We start from the raw sequence: 19,701 nt of genomic DNA on the forward strand, positions 1-19,701 counted from the left end.
GGGTGTCATCGCTTATTATCAACAGCTCTTAGCGCTCTTAGTGCATGAACCGGAGAAACACGTGTCATAAATGTACACAGGGCAGCTGTACTGAATTGCCTTACCTGTAAGGGGTTAATCAGTTCAGTTAACCTAGTTGGCACCTAACCGGAAGGACCAATGGGGAAAGAAGATACTTTCAAATGGGGGTGGCACAGGGAAAGTTTTGCTTTTGCTCTCTTTGGTTGTTCCCTCTCTCGACGGAGAGAGGGTCCAGGCAGGAAAAGCATCTCCTGGAAACAAACCTGAAATGAGCATCTAAGATTACAAAAACTGTAAGTAAGGCAAGGAAATGTGTTAGATTATCTTTTGTTTTAGTTCGTGAATTTTCCCTATGCTAAGAGGTAATTTCATTCCTGTTTTGTAACTGGAAAGCAGAGTCAGAGGGGAATCCTCTGTGTTTTAAATCTTTTTATTTACCCTGTAAAGTTACCTTCTATCCTGATTTTGCAGGTATGATTCTTTTACTTTTTTTTGTTATAAATAAAATTATTCTTTTAAGAACCTGATTGATTTTCAGTGTCCTAAAAACCAAGGGGGTTGGTTTGTGCTCACATTGTAACCAATTGGTTGGTATACTATTCTCAAGCCTCCCCCAGGAAAGGGGGTGAATGGGCTTGGTGGAATATTTTGGGGAAACAGGGACTCCAAGTGGCCCTTTTTCCTGAATTTGTGTCTAAATCACTTGGTGATGGCAGCAGTACCATCCAAGGACAAGGAAAGGATTTGTGCCCTGGTGAAGTTTTAACCTAAGCTGGTAAAAATAAGCTTAGGGGGTCTTTTATGCAGGTCTCCACATCTGTACCCTAGAGTTCAGTGTGAGGAGGGAACCCTGACATGGTGGCAGCACGGAGGGATCATTTTGAACCAGATGCACAGACCTCAGGATCTTAAAAGGACACATTTTTTCCTTTTTGGCTGCTTGAAAAGGAGCACCTTAAATTCATATAGCCCCTTATGGGTGATGAAGGCTGACCTTTTCTTGGTGGATTCATGTAGCGGTACTTGCCAGTACCCCTTGGTTAAGGGTAAAGTAGAGATAAACTGGGCATGTCCCAGTTTCTCCAATAGCTCATCTATGTGTGGTATTGGAAAGTTGCGAAATGCACCCGCCACCTTCCAGGAAAGGATTTGTGCCTCGGGTGCATTTTAACTAAGCTGGTAAAAATAAGCTTAGGGGATCTTTCATGTGGGTCCCCGCATCTGTACCCTAAAGTTCAGAGTGATGAGGGAACCCTAACAACACGTTTTCCTGTTCTTTCAGGGGAGGTCGTGAGGATTATCATTGCTCTGGAAATCCCAGAGATTTCAAGGAGGGGAGGAATATTTTCTAAGCATACATTTAAACACGAGTGCCGAGGGCTAAAATGCATCCCCAGCCAGCCCCCTGTAGGTGCCAGAGACAGGGGCAAAAGGACCACTGCTCCCACCCCTTTTAAAAAACCTGAAATGCTCATGGCCAATGGCACAATTTAGGTGGAAGGGAAGTTGCCCCCTACCCAGTGATCCTGCATCCTGGGGAGCCCTGGCTGAGGTGAAGTGTAGATTCCCTGGGTTGCAAATGAACTGCATCCCTTTCCCCCTGAGCCGGGAGGCCTGGCTGCAGTTGATGAGCTATGCTAACCCCAGGGTTGCTCCAGAACCCTGCCCTCACCCGGAGAGCCACGACTGACCTCCCCATGCTGAACCCAATGTGTCTGCAGCATCTGCAATCATTCAAATGTCTGACTTAACAGAACAAACTAGTAGGGTCATCCTTTCATAAAGGAGGGATAGCTCAGTGGTTTGAGCATTGGCCTGCTAAAGTCAGGGTTGTGAGTTCAATCCTTAAGGGGGCCATTTAGGGAACTGGGGTAAACATTTGTCTGGGGATTAGTCCTGCTTTGAGCAGGGGGTTGGACTAGATGATCTCCTGAGGTCCCTTCCGATTCTATGATTTCAACCAACTGTACTGTAGATCTAAGTTGGGAAATGTTGTCTGCAAATGCTCAGACAAAGAGGATGAACTGGAGGACCAATAGCCAGACTTTATGCAGCCCACAATGATGCAGAGACAGGCAGTTTGCTGCATATAGAAGTGAAATGAGCAATCGAGTTCCAGAGTCCTGTAGAAGATACACAGTCATCTTCATACCACTGGGTCTTTGCCACCTTACAGAGAATTCGGCTACATAGCTGTTATCACTAACCAAATGAACTCATACAGCCTCCCAGTGGCTGCTGGAGATGCTTACAGTCAGAGAAGTTACTAGACACATTTTCTGGCACTGCCATTGGAACCAAACTTTCTGATGTCACATAAATAGCCTGAAAAATACCTTTGTAACAGTCCTCACATTGGGTCATTTGCATGGACTGAATCTGGAGCATCAGCACCAAAAGCCAGGCCCCTACCACATGAGCTAAACATGTAATGCCATTAGCTGGTATTACAAGTAGGCTTTTATCTTGTAAATGCCTATTACTGCTACCAACTACCAGATTTACTCATTTAACTGGTAGAGGAGCAGTAGACTCATCCTCTATGTGGAGCAGCCGTTAGAGAGGGACAAAACATAACCAGTGTGTTATACCTTTAACGTGTGGTTTAATACAAATCCAACTTACTGTATTCAGGGAAATATTTCCAAATACAGAATGTATTTTTATGGAGTATTTCCCACTGCAGACTGCCACCTATTCACAATAGCAACAGTAGTTGTTGAGAAATGTGTCGCTATGCTATAGCTCACAAAAGAATCTTATGATTTAAGGTGAGACTAGACAACATACCAGGAAAAGTGGGCTTTAGAAAAAGCTACTACTCACAACATAAAATTTCAAACTGAAATACGGACACAGAATAATTCCAGCCTTCCAGGAAAAATATCCCAACAGAAATCAAGGCCCCATTGTACTACAAACTAGACAGGAGAGACAGAAAGACGGGAAGAAAGAATTACCATTATCCTCATTTTAGATACAGGGAAATAAGCACAGAAAAATTAAGTTTGTGTCAGATTCAAGGAATTAAACTCTTCTCTCCTGATGTCTAGGCCAATGCTGTAATCACAAGGCTACCCTACCTTCCCAAGTTTTCAGTCACCTGCATTTCTGCCTGCTGCTTGTTTACCAGTTCATGCTCTATTGCACTATGCACACTGGAAGCTGGAAAAAAGCCAGTAACAATAAATTGTTAATATCCTGGGGTTACTACCTGATCTCATCATTTAATTGAGTAACTGCCTGTATAGTCTGTGAATCTAACAGCTTTCACAGTTGTGTACAATCCCTTAATACACACACAAACAGTTATTTAAAAGGAAAGAAACTCGTCTTGTCCATAGCATATACCGAACAGCAAATGCTCATTTTGCCTAGCTGCAATGACCAACCCAGCAATGACCTAATCCTTTGGCATCTATTACATCTTTGTATCTTTTTTTATATTTTGACCCCATTTTAAATAAAACTGGTTTATAGTACTTTAAAAGAAAGTGCTGGCACTTCACTCCTGCAGGGAAAGGGTGTCAGAATGCAGGGCTCATCAATGAGAGATTTACACTTTTTCAGTTGTTCTGGGCCTAGTCTAAAAGTGTTGCTCCTTTCCTCTGCCCCTCTCTCCCCCCTACGTATAAGGCTGGGATGTAAAAGTATTGTCCCTGAGAGCACAGCATCAGATCTGGCAAACAGTCAAAACTTCACATATTCACAAGTATGTATTGAATACTGTCCCAGAAATCAGAGAGCCTTATGTAAGGGGACTCTTATCCCCTTACTAAAACTCAGTGGGGGTATTTTGGTTGGCTAGCTCCCAGTACCAAAAGAAAGGGGAAAGATTGATGTGAAATCAGGACCCCGAGACTCACAGTCCCCAGGAGCAATGGGGAGAGACCAATGCTCCACATCAGCCTGATTGACAGGGCAGGCAGGTTAATCAGGGAGTCAGGGGGTCCATCCTCCATGTGAGCTAGAATTGCCTGGGACAGACAGACAGTGAGGCTGAGCTAAGGAGAAAGCAGGGGCTCAAACTGAGCTGGGGAACAGAGCCGTGCCAGATTGGGAGGGGCCAGAAAAGTAGCCCAGGAAGCAGGTCAGTGCTGGGAGCAGAGTCACAGAAGCAGCCCACAGAGCAGACCTGTACTGGGAGCAGAACTGCAGCAACCAGAGCCAGAGGGGCCAGAGAAGCAGCCCAGGTTGCTGGAGACAAGGCAGCAGCAGCAGCTGTGCTGAGGCAGAGAGCTGGAGCTGGAGCAGAGGCACAGTGGAGCTGGAGTTAGAGCTGGAGCAGTCCGGAGCCAGGTGCGGTGAACAGCTGGGGAGTACGAGGGGGACCCTGGGCAATGGGCCCAGCGCAGGGAGATGGCCCCAGCCAAAAGGCCTTGCAGGTCAGACTTGAAGGGGGATCATAACCCCGATGGGGCGGGGCAATGTTTGGAAGAAGGGTCCTCCCACCTAGAGCCTGAGAGCGTGTGGCCACCGCCAGAGCAAGTGTCCAACCTGCAGCATCCCTGCAGCACAGCCAGGGCCGGAGGCCTGGGACATGTGAGGAACAGACTGAACTTCCCTTACGTTCCAGAGATGCTGGTTGTTATGTCCCTGTGCCACAGAGCGGGGTGATGTGTTATCCTTTAACCTTTCCCATTTTTTCCTTATTTTTTTTAATTGATTGTTTAATCAATTGTATTTGCTTTGAACTGTATGTAGTGATCAATGCGTCAGGAAAGCATCCAGTGCAGACAGAGTACCCCGGAGTGGGGACACCCTAACCCCTGTCTTAGGTGACCATAGCAGGGTTGGGGGTTGAGCCCCCCAGGAATCCTGGGCCCAGCCTTGTTGGGGTTACAATGACTCTGCCAGACAGGAGAGTGGAAGGGGAGTCCTGAAGGGCAGGGAGGCCTCTGGGTAAAGGAAGTGGGAGCGAGGACTCAGATTCTTTGGTTAGCCAACTTCACTGGGGTAGTGTGTAAGCCAGGAAATTTCCCCACACTAGCGGGACCATTCCACCACTCACACTTAGCCGGTTAAACACACAACTGAGTGAAATCAAAATGGAAACATTTTATAATAAAGCGCCTGGGTATCCCTTCAGTCTTTCTCCCCTACCATTGACTGTTGCTCGTCATTTACTATTGCCTCTGGCCTTCACCCACCTGGCCCATAGGTTAAATTTGTCAATGGTACCTGTGAATTCCTGCTTGCTTTCAGCACTACCAGGAGTAAAGAATTTCCTCCTCTACTTTCCCTAAGTGCTTGCCTATATGAATGCTGCAAGGTTTACATAGCCCCATCTGACGCAGCAGATTTTCAAAGCATTAAGCATGGCTATTTTAACTCTTGACACCCACTGTCAGCAATAGATGTAGCCTCAAAAAATCCCACCAAGGAGCTAAAAGCCAGGATGCTTGTCTGAGTGAGTCAAGGGCACTGCTTTGAAAACTCATCCCTATGTTAACGTTAAAGCAACCTGCTCACAGTGTGAATCCACTGAAAAGCAAATAATTCATTTTCCAGCAATCCCAGTTACATAGATTTCAAAACTGGCTCCAGTAAGAATATTGAAAGGTGCTCACATGCCCAATTCTTCAATCCCTACTTCATTCTTCCCATCACAGCAAACCCTGCAAATTCCTGGTATTATTCAGTCTCCTGAAACAGAGTGCAGCCGCTACAATTCTTTTACCATCACTTTGTGCATAGATCACAGCATGTGAAGCTTTGTCACCCCCCCTTCCCGCCCCCAAGGTTCGTCAGGCATATAGCAGCGGAGAGAAATTAAACCGAACATCTTTTTAAAGCAGCAGGTGATTACTGTTATGGAAAAACTAGCAACCTGCTTTCACAGCAAAAACAGACGACTCCATGTGGAACAGGTTCTGGATCTCCTTGGACAATTATGAGGGTGATACTCAGCTCTCTCTCCCTTTTTTTTTTTTTGCTGAGCCCTGACAGAGCCTGTTTCCTTTTGTTTTTCTAAGATAGAAACTGGATAAAAACCTGCTCACTTGAGCTTATTCAAGACAAGACAGAGGTGATGCTTGCTGGCAGGAGAAAGCATTTGGAGGAACTAAATAGGGACTATGATTTCATTGCTATTGAGGGCCTTTATCCACCTCTTGTCAAGGTGGTGTGCATTCTAGGGGAAAAGAATAGACTCTTCTCTGCTTCTGGATTTCCACATACCATGGTAGCTGCATTGCCTCCCCCTGCATCTTTATCTGGCTAAAAAATTGTGGCCATTCTGCCGCAGGCTAGATTACTTTCCTTTTCAAGCACTCTATTTTGGGCTACCCTTGAGAGTCACTCAGAAGCTACAACCAGTACAGAATGCAACTGTCTTCTTGTTAAAAGGGACAGCATGATGAGAATGCATCACACCCGTGCTCTGATATGAATAGGCAATGCAGAACAATGAGAGCTCTTTTAACAATCTGGCCCTGAAAGCCTTAATAGACTAGGGATCTTGTATTTTACAGTTGGCTTCTTCCTCTGTGCCCTGTCACAGCTGCTGTCACTAAGGCTATTTCTGATGTCAGTTTCCAGATAAAACTCCTGGGGACCAGCAACAGGGTGTTCTCAGCTCTAGAATTCACTCTCAGTGATCTGGCATGGCCCACATCTCATTACATTTGTGTGCAATATAACTTCTTCTTTCCTGTTCCCTAGCTATGAATGCTGAATTCCTCCAGCAATTACTCCCCTGCACAGGTGCAGAGAGCAGGATACCATATTCAAGAGCAGGATTTTGCCCCTAGTCCCTAATTCAGCAATCAGTGTATTGTAATTTAAGCCAGGCCAACCAGGAGTACCATTCAACCTCACATAAATGCATAAAGCCATATTCAGCTGTACTGTACATTACCTCCCATCAGAAACCAAAAAAATAAAAAATACATATACATTTTAAAGGCAAGCAGACATGCTTTGAAATGGAGATGACACAGTTCTTTTCCAGACAAAGCTCTTGAGACATCAAATAGATTTTAAAAGATACTTCCTTAAAAAAAAAAAGTGAGAGAATGACTTGTTGGTGACATTTACAACTTGATTTTTTTTTTTAACTAAAAGTGATTTCCCATCCAAATCCAAGTTAGTTAAGCAGATTTGCTGTTAACTGGAACATCAGGGCTTTTGTGAAAGACTTCTTAAGATTTGTTTCTGTGCAGACAGGCGTTCCCCCTATGTAAATGTTCTCTACCCATACAAACATGCTTCCTGTACACACCCCCAGAACTGTATTATACACTTACTCGCCACGCTATAGTCTGTGCAGTTTGACACACTGATATGCGCTATACACACAAATAAAAATTAACCTACCCTCACTACTCTACATACAGACATTGGACCAGATTTTGGCTCCTACTCCCATTGGTTTGCATCGCTATGGTTTGGCAACAAAAAGGACAAAAAACTTCCTCCTGAGAAGTGCCAGTGTATAAGGGTTATCCTAGGGTGCTGCAGAAGTAGCATAGCTGTTCCATAGCCTCATTTCCAGCATCTGGTACCGGGGAAGTGACTGGAGAAAATGGGAGCCTGGCAGGGCAGCTTTGTGCACCAGCTGTTCTGCTAGAACAGCCCCTTGGGCTTGGGAGCAGCTGGATGTAAATTTGAGCTGCCTTAACTTACACAGCTGGATCAGAGCAGCCTCCAGAAGACAGCCTCTGAACATGAGGTTCACAAAGGTGGTATATTGCCACTTTTGTGCCTCCTCTCCTGCCATGAAATGCACTGAGATCAGGTTGGATGCAGGTCAGATTAGGTTATGATGTGTGCCCACAAACACATATTACACCAGAGGTAGTCAATTATTTTTTGTCAAGGTCCCAATGTCTTGGTCAAGGTATAGTCAATGTCTAGACTTGAGAAAATAATTAAAAGAAAAAAACAATGATGATAATAAGTTAATAAAAATATTCCAGGGTCCATACAAAAGCATCTGGTGGTCTGTATTTGACCCACAGTCCACCTACTGACCACCCTGGTATTACAACAATACATGACATTGTACCCTCCCCATATATAAAGGCACATTAGGCACCCACTCTGCACTTCCATATTCAGATACATGTTTGGTAAACTCGCATGAAAGTGGTTGAGAATGGTAGTGTCTACGCGTGCTTTAGATACAGTACCTGTATGGTGGTATTCCTCGCCTTGGCTATGAAGTCCACATTGATGCCTCCAATCACCACCTTAATAAGAGGGGGAGGGGAGAGTGGAGGAAAAAATTGGCTGGAAGAAGTGCTGAGTTTTGTTTGCTTTTCTCAAGCCAGCTACAGAAGAATAAATTGCTTGGGGCATGCAGGGTATTAGATGCATACACAACACCAAAAATACAAAGTTTTGTCGGCATAGCTATGTTGGTTATGAGTGTGGAAAAAACAATTACCCCCCCCCCAACAAATAGTGTAAATGCAACTAGGCTGACAGAAGAGTGCTTCTGTCAGCCTAGCTAATGTTGTTTGTGGAAGGGGTGTAGCTATGCCAGCAGAATAACTCTTTCTGCAAATTTACACTGTCCCTACAATAGGGGGCTTTGCCAGCATAGCTATATTGGCCAAGGCTCTATATCCAGGGTCTCAAACACACGGCCTATTTCCTACGGCCCACCATAGGCGCTGATTCCACCAGCAGCCAAGCTCCCCTCACTTCCCGGCGGAGCGTGCCACATCCCTGCTCCTCCGCCTACCTCCCAGCGCTTCCCGTCGCAAACAGCTGTTTGCCTGTTTGGTGGCACTTAGGACTTTCCAGGAGGGAGGGGGGAGGAGCGGGGACATAGCGCACTCAGGCAAGGAGGCGGAGAAGATGTGGGGCCGGGGCCGGGGCCGGGATTTGGAATAGGAGCAGAGAAGGGGCAGAGTTGAGGCGGGGACTTTGGGAAAGAGGTTGGAATGGGGGCGGGGAAGGGGTAGGAAGAGGCGGGGCTGGGGTGGGGCCTCATGGAAGGGGTGGAGTGGGGGCGGGGCCGAAGGCAGAGATGGGGGCTTTAACCAAAGTAATTCTAAAAGTAAATGCATGTTTTGTCCTTTGAATGAGTTGCATTACTGAGTGTTTATATTTTATTAAAACCCTTCTTTGCATTACCGTTTTTGAAAAGTGAATACATTGCCTTTTAATAGCATACTATATTACTCTTCAGTTTTTTCAATTTTGACTATACTTTTGTATTATTGTATGAAAAGGTGTCAGTGATGCAGCCCTTGGGCCAATGCACTAGTCCTCATGTGGCCCCCGTGGTGATTTGAGTTTGAAACCCCTGCTCTATAGTGCAGACATGACCTTACCTTGCATTGACATCAACTGAGTTGATGTGTGTGTTGGGAAAGGTTATCTTTGTGGGGGGAAGGGAGGAAATGTGAAAACAAGATAGGACCTTAAAGGCATTTGTAGGAAACCCAAGCTGAATGTGCTAGGGGTCCACTTTGATGACTAAGGCCAATGCCAGTACTAATCACTGAGGCCTCTGGCTTACAGAAACTTTTAGAAAGAGGGAATGAAAATAAAGAGTGAAGATCATTTTAAAAGCACCTGAGGGAAATTAGAGAGCGAAGATTGATTCTCCAACTGTTTACAGCGGAATGAATGGTCCTTGCCCCACAGTGAAGAGTCACCATGTTTTGGACACTGGCTGTGAACTTATCTATAATGCTATTTGTAGATAGGCACTATACACGGAAGAGCAGAGAACTCACAGGCCTAAGTGCAGTTACTTTCTCACACCGAAGCAGGTTGCCCTTCCCTGTGGCAGTTTGGATCTTGCTCAGGGCCACAGCTATGCGGCTGCCCACTCTGGCATTGTTCTGGATCAGAGCAATGTCTGAATGGAAATTCTTTTTTAAAGAAATAAACAGCAAGAACCCGGCCTGGGAGAAGCCTGTGTAGGAACTTCCCTTCCCTAAGGGGAAGAAAACAGGAAGTGGAGGCTGGGACAACAACACAGGGGGACCTCTCGGTCCTGATTCACCCCACTCTAGTTATTGTACATATGCCAGATTCCCCTACTGCGTGGAAACTTCACAATCTTTAAAGGCATTTATCTTTACCACACACCTCGGACTCAGGGAAATGCTATCAGATGGGGAGTCTAACAGTTAGGTGCCTAAATACCTTTGAGGATCTGGCCCTACCTGACTTGCCTAAGATCACACAGGAAGTCTGTAGAGGACTAGGGAATTGAATCCATGTCTCCCAAGTGCACTCCCTCACTGCTGGGACATCCTTTTTCTCCCCAAATGCAGGGTGGTTGATCATACTCCAGTACGCTCAAGCACAAATGCTACTCAAGTGACATATGATAATTATGCCCAGAGTCTTCTCTCTAAGACAGAGGAAGCCTGGCAGCTTGGGTGTTTGGTGTATTGCCTGTCCTGAAAATTGCAGGAGAGCCTTGGCTTTAGAACACCTCCTCTCCTTGCCAGTCACCAGTTTTTATAGCAGAAATTGAGGGAGACAGAGTGTTATTAACAAGTTTAACAACTGTTTCTGTGCATTCAGCTGTTTTGAAATGCTACAGTATTTGCCCTTTCAAGTTTCCAGATTAGCAGCAGTGACAGTATTTTGTGGTCAACCTGTCCAATTAAATTTGGGGCGGGGGGGGGGAGGTTTGTGGCATATTTTTTTTCTTTAGTAAAAGGATACTGGAGTCCAGCGATTTTCCACTAGTCAGTTCATTCACCTTCTGTAGCATAAAGGGAGTCAGCTCTTTCCCTGTGATCCCTTTCGATCTGCAAACAAAAAGAAAATGCCTTTTGATAAGAAGTGAGCTAGCAGGGCATCAGAGTGGATGCACTGGATACTAACAGATAATCTAACTATATAACTGCATGCCATCTAAGGCCCAATAAACAAGCCTCAGTACACAGTACATAGAACTATAGTGAAAATCATATCGGAGTCACCCAGACCTGAGATTAAGGACATAGTCTGCACTATAGCCTTGTTGCAGTATAGGTTAGAAAAATGATCACAGCAAGAGTAATCTGGGGCCCCTGAAATCTGCAACATAATATAAGTATAGGTTTTAAATTACTACTCATTTTTCAATGCAAATAGTTAGAAAAACATTTCCTCCTTTTACTTAGCTGTTAAAAATTGTGTTCTGGGTTTCCCTCACCTCCAAAGAACAGTATTTTTCTGCACTTCCTTAGCTTGCCTTATGAGTTATTACTGATATGGAGTGAAATTCACCTCTCTGCAGAAGAAGGTTCAAGTAGTACATAGATCTTGTTTTGGCCATCTGCACAAGGGTGAATTTCACACATAATGAATAGTTGCAGGGGAAAGTGAAAGGGGGAGCTAATTTTCAAATCGTTTTTGTTTTGAAATATAAATGTATTTACAGTTTCTATGTGTGCCCATAAATTCTGATTTAGGAAAGGAGATGGGAATATTTAATTTTTTTACGGCAATGCTGTTCTCTTTTAAAATGCCCATCCCTGGTCTGTGCCAAGGAGTTGAGTACTTATGATATGCGCTGGAGCCCTTTACATAGTCACAACCACAGAGTAAATGAAGGACAAAGTTTGGAGTGTTTCTCACCGGGCGTTGCTCAGAGCTTCTTGGATGGCATCTTCAATGATCTGTCCTGAAGCAGCGTCCTCCTTAGGGCAGGGCACTGCAATCAGAACTCCACTGCCCAGGCCCAGTGCCAATGTACTGGCTGAGAGAGGAGAGACAGCTGTTAGTTGTGTCTGTGTGAGCTGAATAATCCAATCAAACTGTGAAACACCAAGGTATAGGAGAGAGAGAGCGCGCACACATAAGTGTGATGGAATGTTCCCTTACATCAAGGATTGAACCAATGATCTCCAGAGCTGAAAGCACAAGTCTCTGCAGACTGAGCTAAGAAGAATCAGGCCTCATAGCAGGAGGCTATAACACACATTCTTTGTGGGTTAGGCACAGCTGGGAACACATAAATTACACGAGTCTGTAGGTTGTACGTGTAAACTCTGATGCAGGGCTGGGAGGTCTGTGTATATGTCAGGTGTATGTGTGAGGAAAGCAGAGACGTGAAGGCAACATTTTAAAAAGAGGCTCCCTTGTTGTCTACACCTGCTTTGAGCAGGGTTAGATGAGTGGGTGGTAGTAACACCTGTGCGTCTGTGCTCTGTCTACACTAGTGCTCCCACTGTTGCTGCCAATGGTGGTGCTGCAGCAGTGGGAAATTTCCTAAAAATGGCTAGTTTAGACTTTAGACTAAGCAGTTCCCTTGCCTGGCAGCTGGTCCTCACATTGGCAATGCTGGCAGACAAGATTTTCTGTGGCCTTGATTGTGGGATGGTTGAGTGTGTGGATAGCAGTTCTCTGCTGGCAGTGGGCTGGGTAGTCATTTGGGGAATAAATTCCTTTTGGTTCTTAAGGTGGGCAGGTCTCCCCTGGCCACTGGAGGTCCCTTCTAGCTGGTTTGTATGTAAGTAAGACTGTCTCCCCAATATGGTGAAGTATGAGGATGGGTGGGAGAGTGAGTGGGAGAATGTGGCTCCACACTCCCTCCTAATACCAGCTCTTCTGACTTCAGGCTGGGGCTGGGCAGACATATAATCTCTGGCCAGAATAGTAGGTTGCTGTGGCCACAAGACTCCCATACAGTGCTATAGCAGCTTGGTCCTGTCTCCTCATTCACTGTCAGGGATGGTCTAGAAAATGCTTGGCCCTGCCTTGAGTGCAGGGAGTAGATGACCTCTTGAGATCTCTTCCAATCCTATGATTCTATGACTGCTGGTGGAAGTTTGGAGGGGCTTGCAGGGACCATGTGGGTTCTCCCCCATGACAGGAGACATAAGGAGAGAATTCCCTTTGCAGTAGCTGCAGCCATCGCAGCAATCATGGCTGAATTCAGAGAGGGCTGAAGAGTTTAATGAGCAGAGCCAGCTTCATGTTCCTGGGCAGATTGCAAAACAATTTCTTGTCCCCCTATCTGTAACCAGTTTCTTTCCACAATTATACCATGCATGGGGCTGCACTGAGGATTTTGAGGGAGAGTTTGAGAGATGCTTCTTCAGGATATACCCAAACTAAACTCCAGAGCTGTGCTGGTCCCAAATATTTCATTCCAGGGGGAGTTTCACAATTTCAAAATTGTTTCATCCCAGAAGGGATTGAAAACAAAAAACTCCCTACAAACAAATATTCCAAAAAAAGAAAAAAAGTGTTTTGGGTCAACTGAACTGTTTTGTTTTGACAGAGTAAAATAGTTTGGTTCTGATTTTGACTTTTTTATGACTTCTCGTTTCAATTTTTTCATTTTGTCTTATGAAATCTAATAGAAAATAAAAAAATTGAAACAAAAAGTCATTTTGAAACAGCGGATCAAAACATTCTGTTCTGAAAAAAATCAAAATGGCATGTTTCAACCTTATTGAAATGCTTTTTTTCTATTTTTGTCTCAAAACTGATTTTCATCAAAGGTGACATGATGCATTTCTGCAAAACATTTTGCTTTTCATAGATTATCAGGGTTGGAAGGGACCTCAGGAGATCATCTAGTCCAACCCCCTGCTCAAAGCAGGACCAATCCTTAAATGACCCCCTTAGGGATTGAACTCACAACCCTGGGGGGGGTTAAGTAGGCTAGGGCTCAAACCACTGAGCTATCCCTCCCTCAGCAAATCAATGAGAAACATTTCATTGGAAAATTTCCAAAGCCTCCTCCAGAAGTGGAGCCCAGGGGTGGGTGGCTGGGTGACTGAGAGAGAGATAGAGTGTGCATGCATGCGTGGTAGAGGGAAATCTGTTTGTATTCCCAGCCTGCTCCAGAAGTGGAGACCAGCTGCACAGTCCCTTCAGCCCTAGCAATCAGTTTGCATCAGCTTATGTTTTCAAGTCCATCTTTGCAATGAAAAGGGACAGAGACTACTTCTTACTTTTTTTTTTTTTTTTTAAATAGCTGTGATTCTTCTTCCTGAGGTCCAGAGGCCAGCTTTGTTAACAAGGGGCTCACCTGAAACCCCTCCAAATCCTCAGAGCAGGCAAACTGCATGTATGTGAGAGTGCCAGGGTGTGTGCAAATAATTCTGTGCAACTCAGAGCACAGATGTTGGAACTGGGGCTGCTGGGGGTGCTGCCACACCCCCTGGCTTGAAGTGGTTTCCATCATATACAGGGTTTACAGTTTGGTTCAGTGGGTCTCAGCACTCCCACTATACAAACTGTTCCATAAGCCTTGTCTCAGGGCATATGTAACTTCTGCTTAGTTGGTGCCATCTAAAGGCTGACCCTTTTCTCCTTCTCTGCTTCCAAAGCAAAGGGACAGAAAAGGCTTTCTTCTGGACAGCCACTTCTTCAGGTGAAATTAACACAGAAAGAACATCATTAAAACACAGCAATCCGTGTGAACCTCTGCCTCCTGATCCAAATCTGAACTTCACAGCTTGGGCCTTTCTCCACTGCAAACTCACCAATAAGTTTGGCAGCCTCCTCCTCATTCTGCACCTGACACGGTGCTTGGAAACCACTCTGGCGGGAGAAGAAGGCAGGGAATTCCCTTGAGTCTCCAAAGGCAGCCACACAGACACCCTGAGTTTCCTACAACAGTGAAGATGAGATGAACAAATAATCAGCAGATGGAATGAAGAGCCACCAATAGCGGCTACTTTCCCACCTACCCAGCTAAGAGTTGCCACACCGTGGAACAGAATTTGGTTAGTTTTACACATCTTCTTTTCTACTCTAGATATTGCACAGTAATTTTCAAAGCAAGGAATCAGATACGTAACTGTGGAGGCAAATGCGGTGACCTTAGAACAGAGGTCGGAAACCTTTCAGAAGTGGTGTGCTGAGTATTCATTTATTCATTCTATTCTAATTTAAGGTTTCGCGTGTCGGTAATACATTTTAATGTTTTTTAGAAGGTCTCTCTCTATAAGTCTATATATTATGTAACTAAACTAGTGTTGTATTGTAAAATAAACAAGGTTTTCAAAATGTTTAAGAGGCATCATTTAAAATGAAATTAAAATGTTGATCTTACACTGCTGGCCCGCTCAGCGCGCTGCTGGTCTGGGGTTCTGTTCACCTAGGCTGGCAGCGGGCTGAGCGAGGCCTGTGGCTGGGACCCTGGCTGGCAAGGGTCTGGCAGCCAGAACTCCAGACCAGCAGAGGGCTGTGCAGGGCCGGTGGCCAGGACCCAGAGGGCTGGGGGCAGAGGGCTGGAGTCAGGGCTGGGGGCTCGAGGTGTCAGAGCGGGGGGGGGTTGGTATGAGTGGGGGTGCCAGAGTCAAGGCTAGGGTTGTGTGGCGGGGGGGGGGGAAGAAGGAGTCAAGCAGAGGGCTGGGTGTGTATGAGGGAGGTACAGGGCTCAGGGCAGGGGCCTGGGAGGTGTGCGGGGCTCAGGGCAGAGGGCGTGGTGTGTGTGGGGGGTGGGGCGGGTCAGGGCTCAGGGGAGAGGGTTGGGTGACTGCCCCCCTAAGAACTCCCACCCCCGCTGCTCCTTGTCCCCTGACTACCCCCTCCTGGGACCCCTGCCCCCAACTGCCCCCAAGGACCCCACCCCCTATCTAAGCCTCCCTGTTCCTTGTCCCTGTACTGGACCCTACCCCCTACCTGACCCCTGACTGCCCTGATCCTTATCCACACCCCCGTGCCCAGACAGACCCCCAGGACTCCCATGCCCCATCCAACCGCTCCCCGCCCCCTGACAGGACCCCAGACCTCCCGATCCATCCAACCCCCTCCACTCCCTGCTTTCCCCAACCCCTCTCCACACCCCTGCCTCCTGACAGGACCCCCAGAACTCCCAACTCATACAACCCCCCCCCAGCTCCTTGTCCCCACCACCCCCTCCAGAGACCCCCCCACTCTAACTGCCCCCCAGGACCCTCCTTGCTCCCGGTCCCCTAACTGCCCTGACCCCTATCCACCCCTGCCCCCTCAAAAACCCTGGGACTCCCATGCCCCATCCAACCCCCCCCTTCTCCCTGACCACCCCCTCCAGAGACCCCCACCCCTAGCCATCCCCCCCGGATCCCACCCCGTCCTCCAACCCACCCTGCTCTCTGTCCCCTGACTGCCCCCACCCCTTATCCAACCCCTGCAGCCCTGGGCCCTTTACCTTGAGGCTCCATGCAGAGCCAGACATGCTGCCCCACGGGAACACGCAGCCCGACCCCCAGAGCGCTGCACGTGGCAGCAGGGCTCCAGGGGAGGGGAGAAGGCAGGGGAGGGGCTGGAAGCTTGCTGCACTCGGCCCGGGAGCGCGGACCCCGCGGCTTGCCGTGCCAGGAGAGTGGGGCTATTTGCTCACCCTGTGTGCACGGCTATGCTTCTGCTCCCTACCCCCGCAGGGGTGAGTAGAGGAAAGTGGGCCTGGCTAGGCAGGATTTTTAATGGCATGCTGGAGTCCCGGTAGGCTCCAGCGTGCCATTAAAAATTGGCTCGTGTGCCGTCTTTGGCACGCGTGCCATAGGTTGCCAACCCCTGGCCTTAGAACCTGGTTTAGTGAGACAATGTTGACAAGAATAATGCGGCTATCGGGGGTTGACTGGTTCTCTTCTCTGCCCACATTTTCAGCAGCCCACACAACAACTTGTGCTACCTACCAGATATTCCAGTGTTCTACCAATGTCCAGAATAGACTTAACGCCTGCAGAAACTACAGCAACTGCAGTGCGTCCTAGCTCGGTCAGGTCAGCACTCACATCCATAGCTGTTAAGGAAAAAGTAGTCTTTGTGTTAGTGACAGAGTTGCATTCCTAATTGTTATGCTCTCCTCACTTGCTGGGGAGATGGAAGTGAAGAAGAATGTTGTGTCCAATTAAAATTGCAGGGCAAATTTTACATAAGAGGAATATAATTTGCTAAATTTGGACATTGGCCAGAATACAATGAGTCATACCCCCTCACTTGAAAAATGTGCTGTGGGATCTTGATCACAAGGGATCATGGTCTTGGTTTTACATCTCATCTGAAAGGCAGCCCTTTCAGCAGCACAGTGCCTCCAACACTATGCTTTAGCATTTGGTTCTGTACTGATTCAGAAGAGAGAATGCCACTAAAAAGTCATGTTCCTACAGCATCCTAGGTTGTCCTTTATGGGTCATCCATCCTAAGCAGTGATCAGGGCCCAATTCTGGTCACTTGCAAGACAGTCTCACCTGAGTACAGAGAGCCAAGCATATTTATCCGTATTCCCAATAACTTCAGCTTCCCTGATAGTCTGTATCAGCATAGCTTGCTACTACAAAGGGTGCAGCCGGCTCCCATTGGACTGAATTACTGGCTAGCAAGCAACATCAAATGGTATACACACTATTCTGTGGATGGGAGAAAGGTCAAGAGAAGCTCCCACCTCCCTTGGGGAATATAGGTGTCCCAGAAAAAGAAGTTGAACCTTGTGGAGAGAAAGAATGGGAAAGAAAGGCAGGTGAAATATCAGAGGTCCTGACGACACTCATGCTGAAACCATGCCAGCATCAACTATGTGTCTACAGGCCTGTTCCTGGTAGGATTCTTGTATGATTTCCCTGGCCAGTGTAGTCAGGGATATTTTTCTGAGAAGTGTGCTAATTAAACTTTGTGCTATAGATACCAAGCATAGTGGGGTCAGAACCTTAGTGTAGATTTATCCCCATCTTTGGAATGAGGCTGAGGGTGTTTGTTTTACTCTTCCCAGCAGGAGAATACGGTGGACCTATACAGACTGATCAGAAAAGAGGGAAAAGGTGGATGTAAACAAATAAAACTGTAACATTTAATTCAACAACAAAGAGCCAATATGAAGTGCAATGCTCCTCTTACTCTTCTCTCCTTCGCGATGGACCCCTCCGATCCCTCCTGTCACAAACACGGGGATTCCTGCTTTGTGTGCCACAATCATTGTCCCTGACACAGTGGTACCGCCAGACAAACCCTGTAATGGAACAGTCAGTCATAATCCACACACTATGTGACATGGGGAACTGTATGTTCATGGACAAACTACCAGCAGTTGCAAAACATTCTGCTGTGCCCAGTTTGCAGGTAACAGAGAACTGCTACAGTATTCTTTTTAACAAATCCTCAGGAAAACCAAAAACGTTCCTTTGCAATAATAAACAATAGGGCATACTCAGAGATGGTGTCATACCTTAAATTCCCTTACGCAGCCTGACTCCTAAGGGCACTCAAATAGTACAGAGAGTGCGTGCGTGTGTGTGTGCGCGCGCAATATATGAACTGTGATGGAAAAGTAAGTGCTGAGGAACTTATTCTGATGTAACTGATACACTGCAGAGTGTCTTTAACTTCCACATTCTTGCACCTTGATGGATGTTGCTTTTCTTGCTATAGCCCTCTCTTTTGTATAGCCAGTTATACTATTGTATCTACTGAGAGGCCAGAAGATACAGTATGTGAATTACACTAACTTGGGCTCCTTAACATATCAGTAAGTGGGTGTAAATAGGTCTGAGGAAGTCTAACTGAGTGTAAGAGAGTCTGTCTTATGCCATCTTACATTTGGCACACAGTACAAAACACAAGATGCTGAGCTGCAAAAATAGGGTAACTAATGCAGCCTGGCTCTTGCCATTTTTCAGTGGAGTGGGGAGGTCTAATAGGACTATGGAGGCTGTGGTCTAATAGGACTTTTCCATGTCTAACTTCTGTGAGGGATGTATCTGCTACCATGTTCATGACGTATTCATTATTATTATAAGGTAAGCTTGTGCTCTGGATAGCAGTAGTGATTACCTGGTTAATAAAAAGGTTAATGAGGCATGATTCATACAAGAAAAGGAATGATTGTGACTGGTGTGAGATAAGACGCTGTTAGATATTGCTGATAAGATGTGGAATAATGAAATGATGTGGCTCCCAAAGGATAGCGTTACATGTCTGCTGTTGCCAGAGGTATCAGGTCAAATGGAATCAATGGGGCTGTGTCCATTGACACCAGCAGAGAATTTGATCCATCATTTCTCTATCAGGCATCCTTTCTTGTCAGTATTGCTATTCATGGGTACTATGGTCTCTAGATGCTCATGCAGGCAGACATATTGATGTTGGGCTCCAGAGGTCAGCACTAGACACACGAGCCATAAGAACACCAGGAAGAGAAAGGAGTCTTTCATCATGAGTGGAGAGGAAGTCTCTTGAGTCTTCCTGTATAGACTGTTTAGATGGAGCATCTGTGTCACAAATCTTTGTCCAAGCTATTGGGAAGGAAGACAAGCAAGAAGCCTCAAATTCATGAGGTTTTACTGTAAATATTTGTTTAAAAAATCCTAGTAATGGCTCGTCACCAAACTGAATCCAGTCCAGACAAATAACAACCTAAAGTCATTGCTGTCTTATTGCTGTTCATTGGCCTATGCAAAATGAGCAGATGGTCTCAGTCTAATTCCTAGTGGACAGTCATCCACATCATTAAAAAACAAAACAAAAACCCCACCATAATAATTGGCACCTTCTTAACAATCCCAGCAGAGGGGGCAAAGAAGGAACTCCCCTTCATTCCTGGAAGTGTTCCCATTATACCAGGATTAAGGCACGTTGGCAAGTCTATGTGAGGAGTCTTGTACTGCTGACATTTTTTGCCATGCATGCTTTGCCGATAAACAGAAGATTTCAGGCACCAGGGCTTTCAAATTGGCAACTCTCCTGAGCAGTTAAAATCACTTTAACAGTTGTGTGCATGTTTAAAGTGTATGGCCTATCATTGTTGTTGCATTGACCATCATTTGCAACACACCAGTACTTTTT

The 19,701-nt window shown here is 46.2% G+C and overlaps 1 protein-coding gene across 1 annotated transcript in view; it reads right to left on the reverse strand.

The window, feature by feature from the left end:
• The window catches only part of LOC115640988 (pseudouridine-metabolizing bifunctional protein C1861.05-like), a 64,465-nt gene that overhangs the window by 26,206 nt on the left and 18,558 nt on the right, over nt 1–19,701 (reverse strand). The window contains exons 6-12 of the mRNA XM_030544047.1: nt 17,758–17,869; nt 16,560–16,666; nt 14,421–14,547; nt 11,560–11,680; nt 10,660–10,745; nt 9,714–9,838; nt 8,154–8,213 (exon numbers count right to left, since the gene is read on the reverse strand). Coding sequence (XP_030399907.1) covers nt 8,154–8,213; nt 9,714–9,838; nt 10,660–10,745; nt 11,560–11,680; nt 14,421–14,547; nt 16,560–16,666; nt 17,758–17,869 — 738 coding nt within the window. The remainder of the gene's footprint in view (nt 1–8,153; nt 8,214–9,713; nt 9,839–10,659; nt 10,746–11,559; nt 11,681–14,420; nt 14,548–16,559; nt 16,667–17,757; nt 17,870–19,701) is intronic.

Source organism: Gopherus evgoodei, chromosome 1 (assembly GCF_007399415.2).
Source record: "Gopherus evgoodei ecotype Sinaloan lineage chromosome 1, rGopEvg1_v1.p, whole genome shotgun sequence".
Taxonomy (NCBI): domain Eukaryota; kingdom Metazoa; phylum Chordata; order Testudines; family Testudinidae; genus Gopherus; species Gopherus evgoodei.